Here is a 26643-nt window from a genome sequence, read left to right on the forward strand (position 1 = left end):
CTGGACTGGTTTTGTCTCCTAGAAATAATGAATGTCAAGTATGTAAGGAATATCAAGTTTTACTAGTTTGTTGTGTGTTTAGCAGCTCGGCTCCTCCAAAAGCAGCTTTCGCACTGTCACATTAACCTGTTGTTCAAGAAGCCGTCATGTGAAAGCTGGCAACTTTTTACAACTTTTTCTGTCTAGACAAAATCCAGATGCTCTTAAGATGGATTGGAAATAGCTTACCTGTTCACAAGGCGAGCTTTCCCCATGCTTTCAGACAGATGACGTTTAGGCAGACAGACAGCAGCCGGCGATCACATCCAACAGTCACTCAAAGCGGTCACATCCTAAATTATACGAACTTTAAGCTTTAAGACAATGCAAGGAACTGCAGTTTATGGGACTTCTGCTTTTGCGTCTTTTTTTTAGGTTGCCCATTGGAACTAAACATCGTTTTGTCTACAACATAACAATGCTTAGTTCCGACAGAATGACATAAACTCAAAAACACAAAAGCTTATTGTTTGAAGCAATATTTTCTGAAGGCTTGTTTGTCATTACAATAGTCCGTGATAGCCTACATTGACATTTATGAGATCTGGAGCGTTACACGACCCAGTACAACTCAACTGGAGGAACAGAACGATTCAGGAGCACAAACAGTTGCATCTTCTTAGGAATGCTTATTCATTTCATTTTAACTTAACAACACAGATGTACATGGAGGTTCTGAGTTGTGACTTCTGATTTAATGTCAGACAGTATGTTTCATGATTCATAAGGAGAAACTGATCCATCCTTTTGAACTGAACAAAACCGGACACACAGTGCATGTGCCCTCCTCTAACACTTAGAGGAAGTTGCTGTGAGCAGGGTTTGCTTTGACTTCACACTGATTTAAATGTGGCTATCAGAAAATCCCTTGATCAGCTTAAATGATGCCGTCTTCTACTTGGAAGCGTGACGCTTAGTTGTACCTACAACTGTGTCTGTGTGTGGGTTGAAACGCGAAAGCTCTGATTTTCCTTTTGTCAAGTTAAGAAAAAAAAAAAAAATAGAACAGAAAAGCCACCCACATGAGACGTTTAAAACAGCAATCCTGAACTACAGGTACATAAAGGTAAGGTACATAAAGCTGTATAAATATTATCCTATGAAAGTGTCCATTTCAAACTTTACACGTATCAAAAGCATGACGGTTTCAAATAATTAAAATTTCAGATTTTGTGGAAATAAGAATAAGAATAAGAAAACCTTTATTTGACCCACAATGGGGAAATTGCAGTTTGCAACAGCATTCAGAAATGACAGAAATAGAACAGATAATAGACATACTGCACATACTCGTGTTATTACACCATAAGGTGTAATAATATTGCACATCTGGAAATTTTTAGGGGTGAAATTGTCATCTTGGAACTTTCCCAGGGTAATGTAGGTGACTCAGTAGAAAAAAATGGCCATCTGGACTTGAAGAGTACCACAGACACTGTGTGTGTGTGTGTGTTTCAATTTAACACATTGCTTATACAGTATACAGGGGTACAGGGGCTAGAGGTGTGTTCCCCAGTGTCTCGAACAAGACCAGATTTAATCCTGTAATGCACCTGCCTGCCACCACCATTAACAGTGTAGCTTGGTATGAAAGCCAAAAATAAAAACACAATAGTAATTTCATGCTCAGTTGGTTTTCTATAGATCAAACCTACATCTAGAGCAGTACAGGATTGTATCTGTGTCACTCAGCCTTGAACAGACAGGGTTTGAAAGATGGCAGACCACAGAGGATATTTGTTTTCATAGTGGTTTACCAGTGTGTTAAGATAACACCTACTCGCAATCATCTGCTAGCAAACGAAACATGTTGCAGGTTACAGATGCCCGGAGGTTGAGTTCAAGGTTTAACAGTCGACTTCAGTCTATCCGTGCTCTGGTAAGCTCTCGAAAAAGTATTTTAAGTTGACTTTAAATAGAGGCACATTGCAGAGCAGCATCTTGTGCTCTTAACAAGCCAGCCAGGTAATAGGATTGCTGGCCTTAGCTCAGGCCACAATGAAACAGCAAGGACATGTGGCTGCGCACGACTCTTGATGCTTAAACTGTGCACATCACAGAGTTTGAGTCTGCTAACACGTCATTTGGATTTCAATCGGGGGCATGTTTCAACCAGTAAAGAGAGAAAAATACCTCTGCATGCAACTGGATGGTCCCACAACCAACCAGAGACAACAAGTTAAACTCCACGGCGCTCAGATGATGTGTAAAGCCAGCCCAAATAATTTGATTGGCTTGGCAGGTCTTTGCTGCTGGAGCATAATCTGTTTCCCAAAAGACTGACCCCAGACTAACACTCCACTGTAACATGTTTGTGTGCAGGGAAGTCAGGCTAGCTTCCTGGCTAGTCTTTAGCTGCTTTAAAATTCAACACTTGTGAAATGTACCCACATTTATTTCGGTTTTAGGGGCCTTTTTTTGGCAATTGTACAACTGAAAATCAGTGGACACACGTGGAAATCATTTGGCAAAATCAGAAACAATCAGTCAATTAGGAGGTTAGTTAATTGACAGAAAAGTAGAATGAGAATTGAGAATTTTGGACTAAATTATATATCAGTTTATAAAAATAAACAATGAGCTGAGCATTTAATTGATGCTGAAGGTTACCATAAACTATTATAATGAGACGAATAAGCTCCTAATTTCAGTTTCAGTGGTTGTTAAAATTATTTTTATTGTTATATCTGTTGCTGTGTGCCAGAGAAATAATTAGTTTTAACACTTCAGACTACTACAGCGCCATTAAGGCATCACATCGTTCGCTGTGTTCTTGGGCTCTAATGATTTTCTGTCTTTCCTTCTCCCTGCAGGGAAGAAAGGCACCTGGGCGCTCAGGGAGTCGATCCAGCAACATCTCCAAGGTAACCGTTGAATATCAGAACTTAACAGGACTAAAATCAAGGTCTCAGCTCACATTGTTTATCCAAGCAGAATTAGATGTAAATGGTAAATGGCCTTGCTTTTTATATAGCGCTTTTCTACCTATTGGCACTCAAAGCGCTTTACAGTCATGGACGCATCTACCCATTCGTTCACACAAGCACACACACATTCACACACCAGTGCCATGCACTGGGAGCAACTGGGGGTTCAGTGTCCTGCTCAAGGACACTTCGGCATGTGGCACATTCCGGGGATCGAACCGCTAACCCTCTGGTTCGTGGACAACCCGCTCTACCTACTGAGCCACAGCCGCCCCTGTGCATGTGTGTGGAAAGGCTTATAATTTGTAAAACATTAATATGAGGTTGCTTCATGTGATACAATATTATTCTTCAAGCACTACTAATTAATAATTTCCAACTAACTGTGAATCAAAAGACTTCGCATTCACTGCATTTACTTTGCCAACTTAAAGTCAGTCAGGAAGTTGAAGATGTTTTGCCAAACGGTTCTGGTGTCACTGGCTCAAAACTCTGGCCAGTGAGCTCCCCCATGTGTTACGGAAAAGTCCAGCACAGACAAGTCATGCCAAGTTTAGTGTAAATGCCACAGAAATAGCCCACAGTGTTTATGTTTAGAATTAATAACCTATTACAGGCCTGTAACAAATGATGTGTGGCACAGTTCTAGCCCAAGGACCAGATCTGGGGGCTGGTGATGATACAGAGGACTCACTCATAGCGACACACGTGTTGTTAATATGTATGCTTTGAGCCGCTCTCAGTATATTTGTTGCAGAACATTAAATTTAGCGAAAACAAAAGAGGAATACAATAATTAGTATTTCAAGAATAAGGGATGGTGACTGTGTTTAACTCCTTAGGTACACAACAAGAAAAAGTTTGTTAACACAGTTTATTAACTTCAGTTTTGTTCCCCAGTAGTGTGCCCACTTGTTTGGGACCACTGGGAACCACAGAATGATTTCATACACTAATGATAGTGGATTTAAATTGATGACCACTGACAGATTAGATTGTTGTACTTGCAGAGCAACATGAGAGCTAAATAGAGGATGTTGGTTTTTGCAGGCCAGCAACTCTACAGCAGGACTTACGACAGCCTCAAGGACATCTATAACCCCGTCTTCTCAGGACATATGCAGGTAAGACAGATGTCTCTCAAAGCAAACTCAAACATCAAATATCTACACAGACAATCGGGAGCAGCCAAAGCTATCTCTATTATATCAGCATGCACAGTCTCCACTCCACTGAGTGGGAGACTGAATTAGTACGGTCTGCTTCACCCTGAGGGTGTAACAAACTTAAAATGGAAGCTGAAAATCCAATGATGCTCCCACAGCGCAATCAAAGAGAGGAAGATGACTGATTGCAGTAAAGGGATCCTTCAGCTTATTATCCCTACTGCTACATGCGGCCATCACGCTGACAGGCTCAGTCGTTCAGATTCGTGACTGGAAGGACGCTGCGTCCACCAGAAACATGGACAAATGTGATGTGGTTGAATGCTTGGACCTCCATTTGTCACCTCCTCAATTCATTCCATGATTGTCAGTTGCCTGTTTGATTATTTAGACAATGAACTGTCATTTTGTTTCACGTTTCTCATTTTCAGTTTCAATAGAGGCTATGATTTCAATCAATATCGGTCCCTGATTGTTTTTAGGTGACACTGAAGCTACATTAGAGATTGCTAAGAGCAAATAACTTGACGCTTTTCACATTGATAGAAAAATATGATGACTGAATGGTATGGGAATGGTAAACGACCTTCAGTGATCACAAAAACATTTGGTGATATTGCTGGTGAACTCACCTGTATTACAGCAGAGGGAAAATTACAATAAACAGATATTTTTCTTACTGGCAATTGAATAATATTTGGACTGTGGAGCTTTCTATCTATTTCTGTCCAGAAACAGTTTTTCTCTGCAGCCTTCAGTGTGGACAGGTCTCATGAAATTCTGTTTACCTCCATTATTCTGGAGAAGATGCTTCAGCTTCTAGAAACTATGTTCCTTTATGTGATTTCAGTGAACTGACCCTTTAAGTCCATATAATGAGGTTTTGGCCCTTTTGTTTAGTTGATGTCACATTTATGGTTCGTTTCACCTTATTATCACTCATCTCCATCTGTGTGTGACTGTGTGTGTGTGTGTGTGTGTGTGTGTGTAGTTCTGGCCAGCTGACCCGCTTAGAGGAGGATGTTCCTGAACCGCACAAGCACAACAAGCACAACAAGCACACCAAGCACACACGCGTCTCCTCTGCAATGACAGTCGCCGGCACAGCTGTGGGTTCGTCGGCCCAGAAAAAGCAAGTGAAGCGCCGCCACCGCCGCAAGAGGAGCAGCTGCACTGCTTTCGACTGCGTGGAAACCAATGGCAAACTGGAGCAGAGTGACCGCAGCCTCAGCTCTGACCGCAGTGAGCTGGAGGAGAAGAGGGAGCGCTCCAGCAGGAACCGGAGGGAGCTCCCGCCTCGCCTCCGCCGCTCAGGTGCCCCGCTGTCCGACTCCTCCACTGAGGATGACGAGTGCCACGAGGCCCGCAGCTGGAGTAAAGAGAAAGCACGGAGGGCACGTCGGCGCAGTGGAAGCCGAGAGAGTGATGTAGTGAATGGGGGGAAAGGAGGAGAAGGCAAAGGAGAGGTCATGGAGCTGCAGTCGGTGGACTCAAATGAAGGAAAGGAGAACCAGCCTCTGGTGGAGGAGAGTGGAGGGCTTAAGAAGCGCCACAACAACAGGGGCTCATTGAAGAGAGATGGGCAAGTTTCGCCAAGAGAGAGATCACGGAGCAGAGATAAGGAGGAGAAGAAGAGCCACAAGTCACGGAGCCCTGGAGGCAGCTCCTCGCTGGCAGAGGACGGCGAGGAGCTCATCACCAAAAGATACCAGGAGAAGGGGTCAGGAGGTGGCAACATGTCAGTGCCCACGCCACAGATACACTGCAGTGTGAACGGGGGTAGAGTGCCACTATCCTCTGATGACTCGGAGATGGAGGTCTGCAGGTAAGTGTGTGTTTGTGTTGAGCACTCACCGTGTATCAAGAGTAACTTTATAGATGTGAAGAAAGATAGTCCATAAAAACCGAGGCTCCGCATCATTTCTGTCCCTGATGTTTTTTTGGGGGGATTTTCTGTCTTTGTGTGTGTTTGTGCGTAGGATCTGCCACTGTGAGGGGGATGACGAGTTCCCGTTGATAATGCCTTGTCGCTGCACAGGGAGCCTGAGCTTTGTCCATCAGGCCTGTCTCAACCAGTGGATCAAATCCTCAGACACTCGCTGCTGTGAACTCTGCAAATTCGACTTCGTTATGGAGACGAAGCTCAAACCGTTACGCAAGGTAAGCGCGCGCTCGTGAATCTCGATCAGAGCCATGAAGATTGAAGAAGTCAGGAGCATCAGTTTGAAATCGTGGACGAAATGTCTTTCTTCTCTGTCTTCCAGTGGGAGAGGCTACACATGTCGAAGAGTGAGAGGAGAAAGATCTTCTGTTCAGTGTTGTTTCACCTGATAGCAATAGTGTGTATGTTGTGGTCAGTCTACATTTTGGTGAAGAGAACTACGGAGGAGATCAGACTTGGGAAGAACGGTCAGTACTCCCCCCCCTCCCCCACTCACATACCAGAGACATGCAGAGTTACACCTTTAATTGTTTCTAGCTTTTAGTGAAACATCACATTTCACTCATCTACACGTGTGTGTGCGACATGTTGGATGTAATGTCTTATGTTATTTAACAGGAGGCAAATACATCTATACTGTGTGCTGTATGTTCACCTCAGCTTCATAGCTCAGCGTCACGTTGCACTCGGTTGCTGTGTTCAGCTCTGCAGCGCTGGATGCTCTTTGATTTAGACCGTATTGTTCTTCATGTTCCCATAGTTACGGTGTTGGCAATCTTTTATTTACTTTCTGAGACAGAGAGACAGTGAAGAAAACACAAGGTTAATAGCGCTGGTGACACATCTAGCCGACTCTTAGAGCGTCTCACACTGCACCACTGTGCAGTTCACATCACACTTCAAAGGGAACAAGAGCAGAGGGCTTGTATTTGTTATTGAAAAGCAGTCAACTGCTGAGGCTCTTTCCTTATCTTCTTAAGCGTTCTCCACTGATCGCAGACACGTATGTGGGAAAACACGAGTAGGGAATTACAGCCTTGTATAATCAGAATCAGAATACTTTATTAATCCTTCAAGGAAATTGTTTTGTTGCTGTTGCTCCCATAAAGTGACGGTTGCTAGTTGAATAAAGGTAATACAAAAATATATTAAAAAAAAAGTAAGATGCATTTAAAGTAAAGGAACAATACTGCACAAGTATTCACAATATGATCCCTGACACGCTGTTACATTTTTGAGGAGGTGTCCGTCAGCTACTAACCCAGAGTCTCGCTCCGTCTAGCATTTCTGGACCTTTGTTTTACTTGTGCTACGTTCCGTAAAACAGACGGTGGAGGAATGAAATTATATAGTATTTAAATGGAACAAATACACGGTGCAGTTAATTTAGAGAACTGTGACTGCGGGTAGAACTTCACGGCTCATCCACTCAAAACTGAACTCTCCCGACACCTCCTACTGTTCACCTTGTTGAGCTTCACGCCTGTCTGACTCTGGTTATGTGATTGTGAAAAAGAACTTCCCGTGTAGTTACTTGTTGTGATTTGTGTTTGCGCTAAGTCTAGTAAACAGATTGTAAGTGTAAGTCTCTCACTGTGACCGTTACCCCTAAGTGTCCCTCTGCACAGTAGACGTCCAGTTCTAGACTGAAGACATCTTCAGTTTCATGATTTATTTTAAATTAGTTTATATAATGATGCGTTCACAGACTTGAACTACACCATGATACACTTTTAAATAATGTAACTGCTACATCGTTGACTTTAATAATACATATTTGATTTGTAGAGATATTCTGTTTAATGTTGGGAGTTGGGATCATGTCAAGCTTTCATGTTGCTGCAGAAGTAAACACTTCACCGTGTTTTACCAGGTTATACAGTATTATAATCATAATCAAGGTGACGATGGTCTGTTTTGTGGAAATTCCGACAGTTAAGAGCTGAAAGGAAAATAATCAGGTCAACAGCAGGGGTGAAACCCACAAAGCATGACAACACAAAGGACAAGTTTCCGAAGTTAGGGGTGGTAGAGTTCAGGGGCAAGAAGAGAACCTCGTGGGTGCGTTTGATCCACGTTTTAAATCTCATTACCACAAAAACACACCTACTCTCAGATGAATGATCACCTGCGCACGACAAGTTCTGCAAAACGATTTGCATATTACACTGACATTAACGGAAACCAGTGTCTATGTGAGGGAAAGGTTAAAAGTGGGAAAACTGTTTAAGTGAAGGTTAAAGTAGACGATGATGTTAAACTTTCTCTGAGAGGTCTTATTATCCTGACACCGCTGCTACCACAGTCAAAGTAAACCCCTCAGTGCTTTTATGCGTTAATAGTTGTGTTTAGTGGTGTGTTGTGTTGTGATAGGTCGTGAAATTAGATGCAGTATAAACATTAACACTTATTTACATCATGAATAATATCATAGAACAATGTTCTCTAGAGAGCGTAGAGAAATTACACCCACTCTTGATTGCAGACGAATTATGGAGAGTTTCTCTTCTGAAGTACTATACGCCGCAGGGTAAGCACAGCTCTGCACACACCACCAGCATGATCCTTCACACATATCCTGCAGGCTGACTGACAGCTGCTGCTGCTGCTTGTCTGTGTGTCCCCTCAGGTGTGCTGGAGTGGCCCTTCTGGACGAAGCTGATCGTGGTGGCCATCGGCTTCACGGGCGGCCTCATCTTCATGTACATCCAGTGTAAAGTCTACCTGCAGCTGTGGCGCCGCCTCAAGGCCTTCAACCGCATCATCACTGTGCAGAACTGCCCGGAGAAAGACCTGCACCACCCCCAGACCCGGCCCAGCGCGCTCACCAACGGCAAGCACGAAACTGTGGAGGTCCCGGTTTGTCCGGCCCCCGTCCCAGCTCCAGAGGCTCAGATCGACTCTGACGTGTCTGTGGAGGCTGCGGTGGCGCCGGCACAAAACCCCGTCTGACTGATTCTCCTTCCCGCTTTGCAAAGAGCGCTAAATCACACCCTGCTCACCCAACAACTCCAGCTGCCGTGAGCACGTTGTGATTTAGGCTCGTGTTTTGATGTTGTTCTCAGCTCCAACTGACTGCTGATCTTGAGATGTAACGGACGGATTTAAGGTGAATGAACTGATCCGGTCCTTCAGTGATCCAGAAAAACTGAGAGCAGAAGGCTGCAGTGATGTAAAGGTGCAAAGTAAGAAAGAATGTGGCAGACGAGAACACAGAGGGAGGAGAAAATAAAGCCATCAGCAAAGAAAGTATCTGAATATAAAGATGTATTCCTGTATGCACTTTCTCAACCTGCACTGGCATGAGTTACAAAGTTGTGAGCTCCCTGTGGAAAGCTATTAAAGGTCTCAGTGTGCTTCAAATGAACCTCGGACTACACGTCTTAAGGTCGTGTCTTTGAGGCAAAAATGTTCTGAATCGCCTCACCGAAGCAAAGAGAAGCTATAACCTCTTTTGTTTGATCCCCCTCAAATTAAATGAGGTCGATATTTGTAACAGAACCTCACAGCTTTTAGCAGCACTTTCAAATCTACTGCTGGTGTGGCTCTCGGTTTTGTTTGTAAATAGAAAATGCACCTGAAACAGAAGATGCCAACCTCTGGAAACGAATGTGAACACAGAAAATGGACTTGACATCTCGTCACGTGTGTGAAACGGAGGCACAATCTCTCCTGAAAAGTAATTATGCTGTTGCGTCAGCGTTTGTGTACAGAACGACAGAAGCGAGCTTAGAGAGTGACGTCTTCACAGATAGTGACATCGAATCTGGGATTCCTGAAGAGTGGGCTCTGAAGCTCAGTGTGGTTGCTCTGGCCGTCACCGTCTCATCTTGGCAGGGCCTGACTCAGCCTGACCTCCAGCTAATTCAAAAATAGCCAAAGAGGTGGAGGAGGTGAGGGAGGTGGGGGACACTCAGGCAGACGGGGAGCAAGCTGTGAGGCCGCCCACCTGTCACTCAAAGAGCCACGCCCTTAAACTCTAATTTAAACACATCTATGTGGACTGGCTTGCTTGTGGAGCCTCTAGTGGTAATTTGAGAAACTGCAGTATTTGGCACTTCTGCATTATTTCATGTCTGCTTGTTGATGAAGCTCATATTTCAGATACTCTTAAGGAAACACTTGGATTGAAGCATACTGAGGCCTTAACTCTCCTTCTGGACAATCAGGTCGTCAGACACCAAAGATATTATAAACAGAAAAATAACTATTTAAACAAAAGTCTCTAGCTCAGTTGGAAACCTAAGCTACTTTGGAAAAGTTATTCGCTGTCATAGGAAAGTTTATTAAATGTGTTAACATCACGTAGCCCAGTTGTTTATGTTGTGACAGTCTGCAGGTCGACGCGTCCTCCTGCTCCTGGTATTTACACATTGTAATTAGAGCCGTCATGGAAGACCACCCGTTATGTTTTTACATTAGACCCTAGGAGTGTTTGTCTTGATGTGAACCAACACACGTTGTCCATCTACTACAGATGACTGTTGTTTACACTTGTCCACTTTTCTACAGGTTTAATTTGGGTTTTTAACCAGAGTCACTGGCAAGTCACTGAAAATACAGTTTCCTCTGTTTCTGAAATCTACAACGTGTTTGTCACAACCTGGATACACTGGAACATTCAGGTTACATACAACACATATTGGTTTGTGCAATAAACTATGAATGTAGAACCCCTCAAAAGGCTGATGTGAAGTTACTGAGCAACTAAATTTAAAAAGAAGTCAGGTTGATGATGCCTTTGTTTACCATCTGAGAGTTTAGCCCCATCTTGAGGTTAGTCGTGGAGTAGCAGCATCTTCTCATACAAACACACTTGTAAAGTCTTTCCTGATGATGGCCAGTCTGACGTCCAGCTCCACCGGCAGTGGAGCCTCAGTCCGACGGCAGCAACATCTCGTCCACCTGCTCATCGTCCAAATCGTCGTCGTCTTCTTCACCGTCATCCTCTGCCTCGTCTTTCTCGCCTCCTTCACTCTTTTTGTCCAGGTCTTTGTTTGACACCTTTCGCATTTTAATATTCGGGAGTTTCTTCAGATCCCCAGTCCACTCTCTGGCGAAATAAAGAATCAATAAGTAGCTGTATAATGTACATGTATCAGGGTTCCCACTCCTAACCTGAAATTATTTTCCAGGACTTTTCCAGGACATTTTCAGCTGCTACAGAGACAAGTTATCATGTCATACACTAATACATTCCCCTGTGTTACGGCTCCAACAAATATTTTTTTATCCAGCATAATGACAATAAAGACTCTCTTGACTCTTGAATAAAGTAAAGTTGACTGATTGATAGCTGTAATGCCAATTTAGCCATGTTCAATCACATTAATTTATGCAAACAGTGGAAATAAAAAATGCCAGCAGTTCAAATGAACATGTAATAGGGTAGGCTACTTTAAGTTTTCACTGCCTACTTTTCTAAGGGTGCCCCTATTCCCTGTGGTGTCTGTGCACATCTGACACTGTTGACTTTCAACTACTTTCTTTGGAAATTAACGATTTTAAGTTTACATGAAAACTCGTTAATCTCTCTCATTTCTTCTCCCCATCTATCTGTGCAGTGCACATACACAGTATTTTAATACAACAGAATTCCTAAAGTTGTTTTCATTTACTTATTTTCTGTTTCTATTGTCAGACAATAAAACAAGGGTGAAATGCTGAGTGAAACGTGGTCCATAAACCGTTAATTACCTCGAAGCTCCCGCTCTGTTGAAATCAGAAATATGGTTAATCTCACTGCGCACAGCTAACCTCACACTCGCGGACCAATACTAGCGACACTGGCACTTTTCAATACCGTAGTCCCGAGTTTTGTCTCCAGGCGCGTGGTCTGAAAAGTCGCTAAAGCCAGAAATTATCTGCTAAAGCTAGCGACAAAATCAAATTTAATTTGCTGATAGTGTCACATGGGGCGCTGCGCTGGCTAGAAGCAGAGAAGCTCTGTGCCGTATGTTGCCCAGAAGACATGCATGTGCATAACCCGTTTGCATTCGCTCATGAGACAGGGGGAGGATAAATAATTTTCCAGGATAACATTATAATTTCCAGGACATTTGACCCATTTTCTCATTTTCCATATGTTTTCCATGACTGGAAAATTGGTCAGTCATTTTCCAGGTTTTCCAGGTTTTCCAGGACGCGTGGGAACCCTGAATGTATGTATATGAGCTGAATAACATATGTAAAGCCCATCCACTCACCTGAATGTTTTCAGATTCTTCGCATTCATGATGTCTGGAATCTCTGAGGACAACAGAGGGTTGAGGAGTATTTAGCAACGCTGAATGTGTGTGCACGTGCAACATTACATGTGTGTGTATATTTACAGAAGAACTCACCAAACCCGACGCCCTCGTACAGCGCCCGCTCCCGCTCGACGGTCTGTTTGATGGCAGTCTCTCTGGCGCCGTGGAGGCGACCCTGGCGGCCTTTGATCCCGTTCATCAGCTCGATCTGCTCGAGCTCCGAATCGAATCTGCGGAGGTACCTGAACGCACCGACAAGACAAGACGACACATCAGTCCGCTAACAACGTGAACGCACAGTATTTGGAAGACGCGTGAATACCTCATACAGTCTCTACCTCTCAATAACTTCACAGGCTTCTGTTCTCGTGTAAGTCGTCTTCGTCGGCTCCAGCTGACTCTGAAACCACAGCAGCTTCTCACCTGTGATTCGAAAGCCAGAGTGTTTAATAAACTGTGATTCAGACCTTACATAAATATGACGTAATGGGCTGGCTTACCGGTGCTGCTCAGACGTGTTGCTTTGTCGGTCTTCTGCCTGCAGCATCAGAGGAAATCAGTTAATTTAAAGTCATCCAAGTTGTTATTATAGAGTGAAACATATTTTCATGAAAAATAAGATGTCATATTGACATACTTTTATCTTTCCTTTCATTTCTAACAATAGCTTTTTCCTGTAAGTGACTATCCATACATACACACACTACTGACTCCTGGTAATAAAGTCATCTGGTCCCTATATAACAAAATAGCTGGTCAAATCAACATAACACACAAATATAATCACTTTGAATCAGTAGTGTTGTATTCTTTATTGTAAGAAATGACAGAACAGACTCCTGGTTGTAGATATTATTACATGGAGCGACAAAAAGTCCAGTGTTACACAGAAGTTGGAAATGACCACTCACATATCACACTGACATGTTTAAACAGATTTATCAACAACTCCATAAAGTCAAAGTCCACCTGTTTTTTTTTTTGTGTGTGTTTTATTTCCCCTCCACGCACCTTTCTTTCTTTTTAAGTCTGATTTCCTCTCGGGCGAGATAAGCAGCTTTCCTGCTGTAAGGATGAACGACCTTCTCCGGCGCCTTTCCTTTCTGGGTTTTCTGAGCTTTCGGCTGCAAAACACAAAGCGAGCGACAGTTTAACACAAATTATTTATTCTAAATGTCATTATTAATGCCGTGCATACACAGTACTACAGTAAACAGTCGCCTCACCATGATTACTGCTTGAAAACACGTGTGGCGCCGCTGTGTTGACAACTGGACCGGAAGTGGAAATGGTCCGTCAGTAAATTATGTCCGGAAGTGTTGCTGAGAAAATAAGACATGTGTCCGGCTTTCAGTTTTTCGGAATTCTTTCTTTCTTTCTTTCTTTCTTTCTTTCTTTCTTTCTTTCTTTCTGTCTTTCTTTCTTTCTTTCTTATTCAAATGATCATTTTGAAGAAATAACTGTGACAGTTACAGTCTGATGCTTTGCATTTCCTTTTTAGGAGCAAAGTAAACAAATTTGGTCACTCTAACGAACCATTATCTCTGAAAAATAACAATAATCAGGTTCATCTGAACAAATTGCTTTTATTGCAGCAGGTATAGAGTTTCTAGCAGACCTGTATGAGTTTCAGATGTTCGCCACCCACAGATGTTCATCTTTCATTAATTTCCTGTACCCGCTTGTATTGTGAAGGGATAGGCTCCAGTACGGGGGGGGGGGGGGGGGGGTGCTGTCATCAGGCGAGAGCAGGGTAGGCTACACCCTGGACAGTCTATAGCCGGGCTACGGGTGTTCCTAATAAAACCTTTTACCAGTCATTTATAAGTGAAGAAGCTACTTGGATGACGGGTGAAACGTCTTCAAGAAAACTTAAACAAGTCCATTTGCCTTTGTTTTATTTTAAGCTTTGTTTTTGAACATTTGATGATCCGGAAGACCAAGAATCTTCACAGCTACACGTTGAAGTTGCAGTTAAATAAATTATATCCCCAAATAGGTTTTGGGTATGTGATTGCTGTAACTATATAAAAAAATAAATAGTCAGTAAACAGTCAAAAGAAGGACAATTTATTTGATTCATGAACAAATATTAGTGCATAAAAGGTGAGAATGACAAATGCAAATAAAACATGTGCACTGAGACACAAATACTCAGCCATAAATCAATCATCAGTTTAGCTCGAGCTGCTTCAGTGGACCAGTTGGGAAGAACATCAGATACGAGGCAGCAGAACGGGCCGAGTACAAACACTTTGAAAGACGACACAGTTCATTTCAGTGGTTCCCATAACAATAAAAACTATAAGTAAACATTTTTAAACTAAAGAATTTATTGAAACAGGCAAACCCACCCTGAATGTAGGTGAAATTGAACTGATAAACAACAATATTCACAATGTCATTAACTCTAAACATAATACTAAAAAAAACTTTGCTCTGACATGTGGAATTATTAAGTGCTCTTCCACAGAAGTCATTTACACCTTTAACCAAGTGTCTCAGGTCACATGACTCACAGAAATACAACTTGCTGAGCCAGAACTTCAGTAGTCATGCATGTTGCACCACGCTGTATGAGCTGGCTCGTCTGTCACAGACAAAGGTTTCACAGAACAAAACAAAGACTCTTCAGAAAAACGTCATTAGTTTTGGTTTGCTAGGAACCAGGAGTTTCAAGGCTATTCCAGACAAAGCCATCCTTTTTACGTAACGCCAGTAGAGATCAATTTACACAATTCTTTGCTGCCAGAAAATGTACGTTATTGAATGGCAGCCTTTTAAGTTGAATAAATCAGTGAGTTAAAGATTTAGAAATACTTTTGGTGAAGCCATTTTTCTTCTACTGCTGTTCAAGATCAAGAGAACTTTGAATATCAGAAACACATCTCATCTTTATTCTACTAAAGTTACTACTTGCTACGACAGGTTTGTTTTTTGAACAGAAGTAATTACTAATGATTTAATAAAAAGACCTGAGCTGTCAAGTTGTGGAAATACCTCTGCTGAACTCTAAACCATTTAACTCCTTAGCATTACAAAAATCTGTTTATTAGCGCCTAGACTCTAGAACAGCCTGGTAACCTCAAATATGTTCTCACCAATGGCCTAAATCATCTTGTAAAGCACCAACAGATGATTTATTAACCACTAATGAAGCTGTCAATTGGCTCTATTAATATTTAAAAAGAATCCCTCCTTGGAAGCACAACTATTTTTTTTAGCCAAAGCAGCATCGCGGCTTTGTGGACGCTAACGCTGAGAATGCAAAATCAGCACAGCTGCTGTAAGGGATTGCTGTGAAATGTTGTCATGCCTCCCTGGAGGATGAACCTTACCTCCTCTGGCGATTCCCGGACTTTAAAAACAAATACTTTGTGTGTAGTGCTAATTAGCGCATGTTACAATGCTGACTGTGTAGTGCTGAATAGTATAAAATCTAACTGTGTTGTGAGGCTGCATTTAGCTCAGAGCTCACACAGAACTTCTTTCAGGTTGAATATTAAGTTTTGTTTATTTTTCTCACAGGTGGCAAGTAACAAAGTACAAATACTTCGTTACTGTACTTATTTTTCAGGTATCTGTGCTTTACTTTTGTACACAAATATCTGTACTTTCTACTCCTTACATTGGAAAAACAGGCTCATTACTTTTTTAACCTCCACAGATGACAAGACGTGAAAGACGTGACGTGATCGGACGTGACTAGAGCAAGACCTTCCCCATCTTTGGTCTTATTTGATAGAACTGGTCAATGTTGTCAGCTCCAACAATGATTCATGGCGAATGGGTTGTGTCTTGTGCCAACCTAAACTCCACCAGCTTCCGGCGTTCAAGAATTCTCTGTCTAATCCAGTGGTTTTCAATTATTTTCTGTCTAATCTACTGGTCTAATCTGAAAAAGAATTCAGGTATGGTGTGGTATCTGTTGTCATCATGCACAACTTCCTAAATTTACCAGTATTGCACGATATCACAAGTGGTTTCTGTCGTCATCGTCAGCTTTTTGAGGATTTTTTTTTTGATAGTATATAGCTAATGCTAGCTAGTTCTCGGTTTAAAAAACAACAACCCACTAACCCTTAATTTATTATTAAAAATTAGATGCTCAAGCAGGACCTCTGGTCAGGTCAGTCTAGATTATTCTCATAAAACTTTTTTCATTTTGCAAAATTATCAACGGATGAATTGTTTCATTAATGGAAAAAGTAAGTAAAGTACATTTCAGAGCCTGTACTTTCTTACTTTTACTTGAGTAAAGGAATTGGATCAGTACTTTTACATTTACCAGAGTATTTTTTTACACAAGTATCCGTACTTTTACTTAAGTACAGAATGTGAATACTTTTGCCACCTCTGATTTTTCTTCAGTTTTGCTCTTGAAGTGTTTACCTTGCTTACTTTACACATATCTCTCATCAAATATTGCCTAGCTCCCTTTATTTAGAAATACTTACCCGTATTTCAGTGAAATGCAGAAGTACTATGTTGATGCCACTTTTGATCTGCTGATAACAGACGCAGTTAATGGAAACTATCATGCCGAAACACAGTCATCTCGTCCCCACAGTCAGATGAAGAAAAAGATTGCCTTCTGAAAGTAGGCCACCGGCGTACAAGAGCCCATAGATAATCATAACAGCATGACCTGCAGATTCATGATCAGTATTTCGACACAGACACACACTCTGTATCCGGCTCACATCAAGAAACCCGTCAACAAAACGCATTCACAGGTTGCTTTGTGCAGTAAGTAGATGACAAAATTTCTCAAGAGATACCCGAGCAGCCGGTGCTCTCTTTGCTCACACAAACTGTTATTTCCTTTCTCAGAGTTTGTTCAGCTTCCCCCTCACTCGGTAGGGCCGCATACCTAACCGGCAGGAATGTGGCTGTAGTGCAGCCGAGGAGCCTTCAGACTTGTGCCTACAAGCTCACAGCTGATTGCATCACATCCGAGTGAGTTATCTGAGTGAGTCTGAGGGTGTGTGGGTTTTTTCTTTTCCTTCTATTTGACATGTTAGGTCAGATCAGGAAGTGTGATGCTGTGACAGTGCAGGAGGAAGCGGGCGCACTATGGCACTATGTCTGCCTCTTGGCCTGGTAACATGAGAGTACCCCGGCTCAAGACCCCACTGCTGCTGCTGCTGCTGCTGCTGGTGACCTCTCTGACTGCGACAGGTAGGACTAACGTTACATTCTTTACTCACTGAATCAAGACAAAGCAGCTCTCTCCACCTTCGTGTCTCCACCCTGCTTTCCCTTTTCTGCTCCAGTGAGCTTTTCTTACTTGGTGTAAGTTACTTCTTGACTGAACTCAGAGAGAATCTGTCGTTGATACTTGGGAAAATGTAAGAACCTTTGATACTTTTAGAAAGACGGTAGATCAGAAAGATTACATTGAAGGGCTCACAGGTTTAAAACCTTCTGCTCCAGGTGTACAAAGCCCTCCTTCCGTTCGAGGAACAGGAATCGCCTTTTTCACTTTTTTTTTTATAAACGTAAGACAGGATCGGCCTGAGCAGTTTTTCACAAATGTCACACATTATATAGCACAATGTTCAGATCTTCCATAAAGTGTCAGGCGTCTGTGGGGAACAAGTTGCTCAACATCTCCAGAAAACATGAATTTGGCAACAGTTTTGATTTTTGTTGCAACCGTTTGAAAATCATGCAGACGGAAGTGTTAGGTTCCTGTCCGTTCTGACTCAGTTAGCTACTGTGTCGCTTGTGTGGCTTTAGAAACTGAGCGCATGACATCTCTTTTTGAGAAGCAACATCCTTCATCTGCGCGTGTTTTTTTAATGTCAGCGCTGTAAATGTTTCCCTCTGAGTTCCACGGTCCCTTTTTCAGTGGTAATGTAACGAGCGGTGTTGCATTTCAGCGCAAGACGACGAAACTTCAGATCTAGCACCTGAAGAGACAGAAGAAGAAGAAGGAGGACCAGTTGACGACGATGTAGAACCAACAGGTGAGGTGTTAATAATAAAATATGTGGACACAGGGACAAGAGAGTCATTATATATTTTATTTATTTTCATTTCATTTTTAATGTTTCTTCTCATCTCTGACAGTTTTTTTCTAGTTTCTGTTGAGTTGTTTTTAAAGTTTAGTTATTTTATTATAATGCAGGTTTATATGTCAGGAGCAAGATTTAAAAAGTACAGAATTACAACACTACACAACTCACACAAGGCAGTTGACTCATAGTCATGTAGACATCCCCACTGCCTCTTCAAGCCTGTTATAAGTATTTTTATATTTCTATTTATTAATTTTTTATTTTTTTGCAAGGAACAAAAAAAGCACAAAACAAAGCACATATATAACAACAACGTACAACGTAAAGACAGGTGAAACCAGGCACCACACAACAAAAAACAAGCCGGTGCAGGAAGGCAGATCCTATATTGTGATTTCATATTGCACTGATCCGTGACACCACGTACGTTTTCTGAGCCAGATCTACAAGCCTCCTCCTTGCGCACGACTTTCAGTTATGACGCATGAACCTCGACCATAATCCAACAGGAACGTTAGGAAATAACCTGAAGCAATCAGTGTGTTATGTGCAATTATTACTGTTTTACTGTATTACTTTTTTACTACTGCCTGCAGGTACAAAAATACATTTCCCTGTGCTTTGTACTATGTATAACTGTGCATGTATCTTAGTTCATGTGAGAAAACCCAACATCTCAGAACTGAGGTGGTTCTGTACTTAGAAATGGGCTAAAAAAAAAAAAAAAAAAGAAATGGGCTAAAATTCCTCCCGAGCCGCTTCAGATGACTGATCAGCAATTACTGGAAACGTCTAGTCGCTGTTATCGCTGCACAAGAAGGACACACCAGATACTGAAAACAAGGGTTCACTTCTTTATGCACCTCACATGTGTGTAATATCGACGAAACTTTTAATCAAAACTTTCTCCAAGACTATGCCAGGGTCTGACCAGTAATTGTAGATCTACCTCGAGCAGCAGCTGCAACAGTAAACATAATATACAACAACAAAATGGTTCTGATGCACATCTAAAAGTGACACTGGTCCCCACTGGAAATTCTGCTTCAACTTTTAATTTTTAGAGAACCCTTTTATTGGTAAAACTGGATCAGACTTATTAAGTAAATGATATTTTAAGTTTGAATACTTCCTTTGGACATTGATTTGTTTAATTGGTTTTTACGAGTCTTATTTTTAGTTTTGTTTCTTCAACTTCTCTCGTTTGAATTATGTGTGGGTGATTTTGTATTTTGGGTGTCCACATACTTTTGAGACGGAGCGAGAGGGAGATCATAAATCATGTTTTCTTGCAGTGAATGAAGAACCTTCAGAGGTAGAAACGACACCAGAAACCTCCCCACCAAGTGACATTTCTGAGTCAGGTAGGCCCACACAGCTACATGTTTGTTTGTTTGTTGTTGTTTTTTGTTTAGGGGTTTTGTTCAGTTGTTCAGCATTTGTTTGATTGAAACCATCAAATGTTTTCTTGTCGTTTCTGTCTGTAGAGACCCAATCTGAAACTGAGGAGACCCAATCTGGAACTGAGGAGGCTGGCTCAGGAACGCCTGGTATGTCAGACCAACTGTCCTCACATACCAGTGTAGTAATGAATTTTGTCTGAGTTATAGCAAATACAGTAACAAATACTTCAGTAATGACAATACCCAGAGCGCTGACCTGTCATATCTGCATTGTACTTGTCTCGCAACGATTGATCTGCTTTTTTGCTTCTACAGACGTTACACCAAATCCAGCAACAGACGAGACCTCCCTTCCACCAGAAGATGGAGAGTTGAGTCTCATCATTATCTTAATCCCTGTGGTGCTGGTGGTCCTCATCATCGGCTTGATAGTTTGTGGCATTTTCATCAACCGAAGATGGAACAAAAGCGGGAGAAGTCAAGGTATGTCACTTTAAAGGATCATTTATCTCAAATCACAAAAAGACCAAACAAAACACATTTTAATGCAGGTTCCAGATGCATATTTTTGTTTTGAGGTTTTCAAAGTGTGGCCTCAATGGTATTTTAGAGTTTCACATTTCCTCAAACACTATGTACAAAGACTGATGACTCATTCCACACTAGGTGACGTGTACTAATGTTTAATCCAAGTAAATGCTTTCTTAAATTTTTATGTCCCTCCCTTCCTCTGCGTGTGTCCTTCACTGGCGTCTTCGTCTCTCAGTCCAAACATGTGCGTCTGCTCTAAGGGCCAGCCTCACTAACTCTGCTTTAATGGGAAACAAATAAATGTTGCTGTTTCCTGAAGCCAAATGTTCTTTTAATGCCATTAAAAATCAAATTAATCACGTTAATTGCAAATAATACTAAAATTATCTGTGTGACCAGATACCACGGGTGCTCAGGACAACCAATGTCACAAGTTTGACGTCATGCTAACATATTTAAGTCAGATGGAGAAGCAATAAACTCATAAAATATATGAAAGGCTACGATACTCCAAGCCAGTGATCCATTGCCGGTGTTGAGCTGACCTACTGTCCTTCTGATGTGTTCAAGTGCAACTTCTTAGTCCAGACACAGGCAACGTTACTGTCAGTTTGGTGTATCCTACAATGTGTGTGCTACATGTAAGCTCTGCTTGTTTTAATCTACAAATGCACTGTATTTAGTTATGGTAATATCATTTTTCATTTTACTATGTTAAATGTGACTGCAGCCAGTTCTTTTCTCACAGATCTGACTAAAGAGGATCCATATCTGGACGGTTCGAGCACAGAGAAGGTGCCAATGTGAGTTAATTTAATTACCTTTTGCATCATCTGCTAACATGAAACGACACTGGCAGTCCTGTAAAAGAGACTTAGATAATCGCAGATGCAATGCTTTGTAATAGTTCGTCCCCAGTCCTCTGTGTTAATACATAGTCTGTGTGCAAGTCATTGTGGTGTAATATCTTTTACGTAAGTTTGAGGTTTGCAGTATCATGAAAACAGTGCCGGATGAAGAGATAAGAAATGCTTAGACTAAGAAATACTTTGTAAAAATACTGGGTGCCATATGAAGTGCAGCACAGTATTTAATAAATTAAACTTATACATTAGTCTCTGAAAGGGTTAGTGTTAACTTGACAGTTTATTGACTTGCATTAGCAGCATATTAGCTAACGGCTAGATTAGCAGTAGGCTATGTATAAATAAGATATTTCTATTTATTTCATCAATAAGATCATTGTGCACAAAATGTGAGATGAAATAACACATGGAGTACCAAAATACACATTACATAACTGAAAACTTTTGTGCTGCCTTTACAGTATATTACGAGATGAGCTTTTCTCAGATCCCTGTGTGTTAGCTTGCTAACCGCTAGCCTCAGTGTTTTCTGTCAGTGGTTGCCTAGCAGCAGCCATATTATGATTTACAGCTGCTACTACCAACTGACAGGACTTCCCGTTTTGTAGCCACAAGCTAAAAACTAAACACAAAGATTAGTTTTCATTTCCCGTCATTTGGTTGTTCGGTCTTAGTTCATGTTCTTTAACTGAGCTGAACCACATTTATGTATTTATTAGCAACATGCTATAGCTAACAGCTAGCATAGTTGCAGTAAGTCAAAAAACAAAACAAAAAACAAATTAATAAATAAACAAAAAACCTAACAGTTACCTCAAACTATAGACAATAGTGGATGTAACATTGTCAGTTAAAGTACAAGTGGTAATTTGCTATTAGCAACAGAATGAACACAGAAACATTTTAAGGTAGTATGCTGATGTAAAAGATGTCTTTGTGTCTTTCAGGCCGATGTTCGAAGAAGATGTGCCCTCTGTATTGGAGCTGGAAATGGAAGAGTTTGACCAGTTGATGAAAAAAGATGGTAAACAAAAGCTGTTCAGAAGACAGAAATGCAAGAGATCCTGCTAAAACTGATGTAGTCTAATACAACAACTAGACAATACAGTGGATGCAAATCTAAACGTGGTTTGTTCAGAATATTTCAACACTTGTCCAAAACACTGTAGACAAAAAACTGTGACTTTTATGGAGATACATTTTATATTAGTAACAGAGGTGTACCTAATTAACTGGCATGTAGTTTCCCACAGTTTCATGAGGTGGTTTAGTCTATCCAGCAGGCGTCACTGTTGCCCTATAGGATTTGATACGAGACTTTTTTTTGCTTTGTTGCTTGTGAAAAACATGTTTGCAAATCTTCTATCTCATGAATCAGTGAAGGTTTGGTGAAAGTCTGAGTTTGTTATCTGGTTTGTTTGTTACAGGTGACACTGCAGAGAACTCTACGAATGCTTAGCTGTATTTGAGGTGAGAATACTTTTGATATTATGAATTCATAAAGACCTTTTTTTTACCTCACAATTGAACATAATCAGACATCTTTAAAAAAATAAATAATTCAAGTTCAAGTACAAACAAAATTATGCAATAAGTGTTGAAAAAATATACTCCTTAAATAGTAACACTGGTTTCCATAAGGCTCGTCATTTATTCCCAAAAAATTTACTCAACTTTGCTGAGCCTTTTGTTTTTTCAAAACACTCATTGCTACTTATCTGTGAACTCAAACAGTCACCATGTCACAGCATGAGCAATTATCCGATAAGCAGATAAAAAACTTCCGGAGACGTGTTCCTGCAGGTGTGAATGCAACATGCGCAGGCTGACTCAAGCAAAAAAAGAAAATATTGGGTGTTTCGTCATGGTATACAGTGCAACCAACAAATCGCATACAGCTCGTTACACAATAATGCTAACACAACACAGACCCAACACTTGACTTGGGCAATAATTTGCCTTTCCAAACAGTTTCCTTTTTCCTGCCAGCCTCTGTTTGTTGTGATGCACCAGCTGGTTTCAGTGTAGCTGCGGCTGATGAACTATGACCCTTTTGTCATTACACATGGTGCCGTTTGAAGCCACGTACACTCCTGACATCTGTTAGTGATTACAACAGGCATGCATGGAAGTGTGGTGCAACTTAACCCTGGAATATTCTCCGTTTACTGGAAGGCCTGGGAAGATGAGGTCAAGGTCCACTCCTCTCACTGTTGACCAATGTCATGCACACACCGCTTTTTCTCAGGGTTTTATTTCCAAAGCTGTATAAAGGCTAGAGGGCACTTTCAGTCAACGGGGAGGCACTTTGTACTTGTTAGGTTACACAAGCGATCTCAAAACAGAAGTAAATTTGATGTTACTGCTGTTGCTGCGGTTGCACAACGCGATGCCATCTACTGCAGCCCTGTGTGTTAGACTAGTTTAACTGCACAATAGGGTCTTAAAGTCAGCAAACAGAGCTTCTACAGGAGTTGTGTTTCTGCCCACCTGATGAATGTAAACCACTATTCAGTCCTAAAATGAAGCTTTTAGTTGTTAAATTCATTCATTCATTTTCTGTAACCGCTTGTCCTCTGAAGGGTTGCGGGGTGGCTGGAGCCTAGCCCAGCTGTCATTGGGTGAAAATCGGGCACACCCGGGGGACAGGTTGCCAGTCTATCGCAGGGCTTAGTTGCTAAATGCTTCACTTTATTCTGATTACTTACTAATGTGTGTTAACAGTTTGGTGGTAGGCAGGTACAATCGTGGAAGCAAACCAAACAAAAACAGCTTGAGTACAACTGTAACTGTACATTTGTGTGCCAAATCAAATCCAAATCGATGAGCTGAAAGACACTAAAGCTCCCTGAAAATCAGCTGTAACAGTCTGGGTTTAATTCTTTAAGAGAGTGAAGAGTATAGAAAGATATATGAGACAAAAACTCCACACTGGTACTGGGGTGTCCACAAGGCTCAGTCAACCATGTCAAGCACAGCTGTACCGTTCTTATTTTGTCTTACATGGACTAAAGATAGGCCCCGTATACTGTAACCGCTGAGCTGAGAGGCAACATGAAATGAAGGAGTTTGATGCTGACATCGGTCCCTCATGAGTGTGTTCAACAACTAAGAAGAAGTGAAACAAAGAGCTGTGTGATGGCGTGCTCGCACTTTTATCTATAGTAGCGGGTACAGTACGTGTGACGATTTCCACACAGTACTGCATGGGAACTGTAAGTGACTGAACGTTTTTCTTCCTGTGCACATAAATTATTTTGAAATCATGGGCCGACTGAGGCCTTTCTGTGTGGAGTTGTGCATGTTCTCCCTCTGTCTGCGTGGGTTCTCTCCGGGTACTCCGGCTTCCTCCCACCATCCAAAGACATGCTCTTTAGGTTAATTGGTGATTCTAAATTGGCCGTAGGTGTGCATGTGAGTGTGAATGTTTGTTCGCCTGGTGACAGCTGGGATAGGCTCCAGCAACCCCTTCGACCCCTCACAGAACAAGCGGTTACAGAAGATGAATGAATGAATAAATTTATTGCCCTAGACTGACAGATAGTACAGTGTCATTTTTTAAAAACTGTTCATTTGGGTGGTCTAAAAAATAAATAAAACACATCTGTGTCTGGGACCACTGCCGTGCAGATTCCATCTCAGCCTACAGGCGCAGTTAAAGTCTACGCTCTGTATTGTGGTTAGTTTTGTTGTTGCCAGAGTCATAAGTTTGTTATGTCTTCCTCGACACTGTGTGAACAACACCCCACCATGTGTGCTTTTCATGACAGTATAAAGGCTGCAGATCGACTGCATGGTGCTGTCAGGATGACGGGAGCGTGAATACAGTTTATGAACGTGTTAGCTGAAAAACAGTGGTTCAAACATCATTTGAGTTCAAGTGGTTTATGATTTAAATTTTAAATCTCCCCTGCTTGGTCCCTTGTCTGCAGGTTAAAGGATGCTATCCAGGTATGCCAGGACGACACCATCAGCAATGCACCTTTCTACAGTAATCCAACAAGGTTCATGACCACTGTCAGAAAACAACAGCACAACTCAGAAATAACACTTATTTATATTTTCATGGTAAAGCCGTTAGCGATTAAAAGAAATGCATCTGCAAAGCTTTCTTAATGCTCATATAGTGTTTAATGCTTTGCCTGTATTTGATAGAGCCGATCGCGTGTAGAGCCCATTAAGTAGAAGCAACAGCTACGTATTTTATGTCACGGTGAATTTGCCAGAAAAATAGATTACACTTAAATCAGTCTTGTAGCCGCCAAATGTTCCCTGTTCTGCAGATTCATGCTGTTAATGAGTGTGTGGTTAGCACAGAGTACATTAGGTCAATATCCTTCTCCACCACTCACAGATATGACTGCTCACACTGATAGCTCTCCTTCAGCTCAGTCTCCTCCGAGCTGCAGGTTTTAACTGAGAAATATTCGTCTCTAATTGTCGTGCCTCTCCGGATTCGTGCAGAAATTATTCTCGCTTTAACTCTGTGAGCCTGAAACCACGGGTCTTCTGATAAATCATTGCCCATCACTGAAACAGCTTTCCAAACGCCGCTGCCGAACAGATTTTTATCTCACCGCAGAAAATAGAGAACTCTTTGAGCGAACGCTGCGTATCTACAGATCATATGTTTTGTTTCCAGTTCTGCCTCGAAAGTGTTGAACATAAGCAACAGTCATTACACTGATCTGAATGCGAGATCTACTTCCTTTAACTGTCAGACAGTGTTGTGCGGGGTCTTGCGTTGTAAATATGAGAATACAGAAGAAGATAATAAGATATTGTTTTCATAGACTGCCTTTTGTACATATTTTAGATCAGGCACTCGTATTGTTGTTGTTATTTCGCCGATGAAGCTTTGAGTAAAATTTCTAAAAATAAAATCTTATGGTAGTATTATAATATCTCATGTCTTTTGTTGCAGACTGTAATATCTCAGCTTGCTAATGAATTGATCTCCATTACATTTTCGACATTCCTGGTCCTCAGAGGATAAACCCCGCTGACTTTTCCTATTTGTGACGTTGGATTTTAGTGAAATATCTTCGGTTAGATGAATTGTCAGATTAGCTGCAGACATTCTAGGTCCTCAGAGGATGGACTGTGCACCGAATCACCAGCAGCAGTTTAAACTTTTGGCCTATTCAGTAAAGTATGGCCACATATATTTTACACTATGCACTGAATCGGCACAAAGTTTGCTAAAAACTCTGAAAATGACGCCCAGAAGATGTTCTGCACCAGATGAAAAGTCAGGGTATTGTCAAAGTGATTGGAGTTCATCAAGATCACTGTAATCACTTTGACGATACCTTGACTTTTCATCCGGTGCTATAGGTCAAAGTTTCAGCGCCTGCTTATTTATGTCAAAACCAAACACCTGCAAAAAGCCTTAGCCGCTTAGCTGCTAATTAGCACCTTTTTTTTCTCAAGCTAACGTGCTAAACGTGGTGCTAAATAACACTTTAACTGTGAGCACGTCAGCTTGCCAGTGT

The 26643-nt window shown here is 41.5% G+C and overlaps 3 protein-coding genes across 4 annotated transcripts; 2 read left to right on the top strand and 1 right to left on the bottom strand.

The window, feature by feature from the left end:
• Nucleotides 1–2690: 2690 nt before the first annotated feature.
• On the top strand, nucleotides 2691–9280 carry marchf1 (membrane-associated ring finger (C3HC4) 1). Its single transcript, XM_084557411.1, has 5 exons — nucleotides 2691–2903; nucleotides 4017–4090; nucleotides 6112–6292; nucleotides 6397–6541; nucleotides 8704–9280. The coding sequence occupies exons 1-5, from the start codon at nucleotides 2823–2825 to the stop codon at nucleotides 9024–9026; spliced, it is 804 nt and encodes a 267-aa protein (XP_084413537.1). The 5' UTR covers nucleotides 2691–2822; the 3' UTR covers nucleotides 9027–9280.
• Nucleotides 9281–10235: 955 nt separating this feature from the next.
• Nucleotides 10236–13608, bottom strand: tma16 (translation machinery associated 16 homolog). Its single transcript, XM_084557423.1, has 7 exons — nucleotides 13552–13608; nucleotides 13337–13449; nucleotides 12826–12863; nucleotides 12664–12748; nucleotides 12419–12567; nucleotides 12281–12323; nucleotides 10236–11127 (listed from the first exon to the last, which is right to left on the bottom strand). Exons 1-7 carry the CDS (start codon nucleotides 13552–13554, stop codon nucleotides 10950–10952), a joined length of 609 nt encoding a protein of 202 aa, XP_084413549.1. The 5' UTR covers nucleotides 13555–13608; the 3' UTR covers nucleotides 10236–10949.
• A 3385-nt stretch (nucleotides 13609–16993) lies between these two features.
• Nucleotides 16994–26136, top strand: tmem154 (transmembrane protein 154). Of its 2 annotated transcripts, XM_084566977.1 has the most exons (10): nucleotides 16994–17074; nucleotides 17159–17506; nucleotides 18211–18297; nucleotides 19644–19712; nucleotides 19836–19898; nucleotides 20067–20234; nucleotides 21031–21085; nucleotides 22096–22172; nucleotides 22576–22618; nucleotides 25081–26136. In XM_084566977.1, the coding sequence occupies exons 2-9, from the start codon at nucleotides 17410–17412 to the stop codon at nucleotides 22605–22607; spliced, it is 648 nt and encodes a 215-aa protein (XP_084423103.1). In that variant the 5' UTR covers nucleotides 16994–17074; nucleotides 17159–17409; the 3' UTR covers nucleotides 22608–22618; nucleotides 25081–26136. The 2 variants fall into 2 exon arrangements, with proteins under 2 accessions (XP_084423103.1, XP_084423102.1); XM_084566976.1 differs by having other exon boundaries at nucleotides 17003–17506.
• The last annotated feature ends 507 nt before the right edge of the window (nucleotides 26137–26643 follow it).

Source organism: Chelon labrosus (assembly GCF_963514085.1).
Source record: "Chelon labrosus genome assembly, chromosome: 2".
NCBI classification, from domain to species: Eukaryota; Metazoa; Chordata; class Actinopteri; order Mugiliformes; family Mugilidae; genus Chelon; species Chelon labrosus.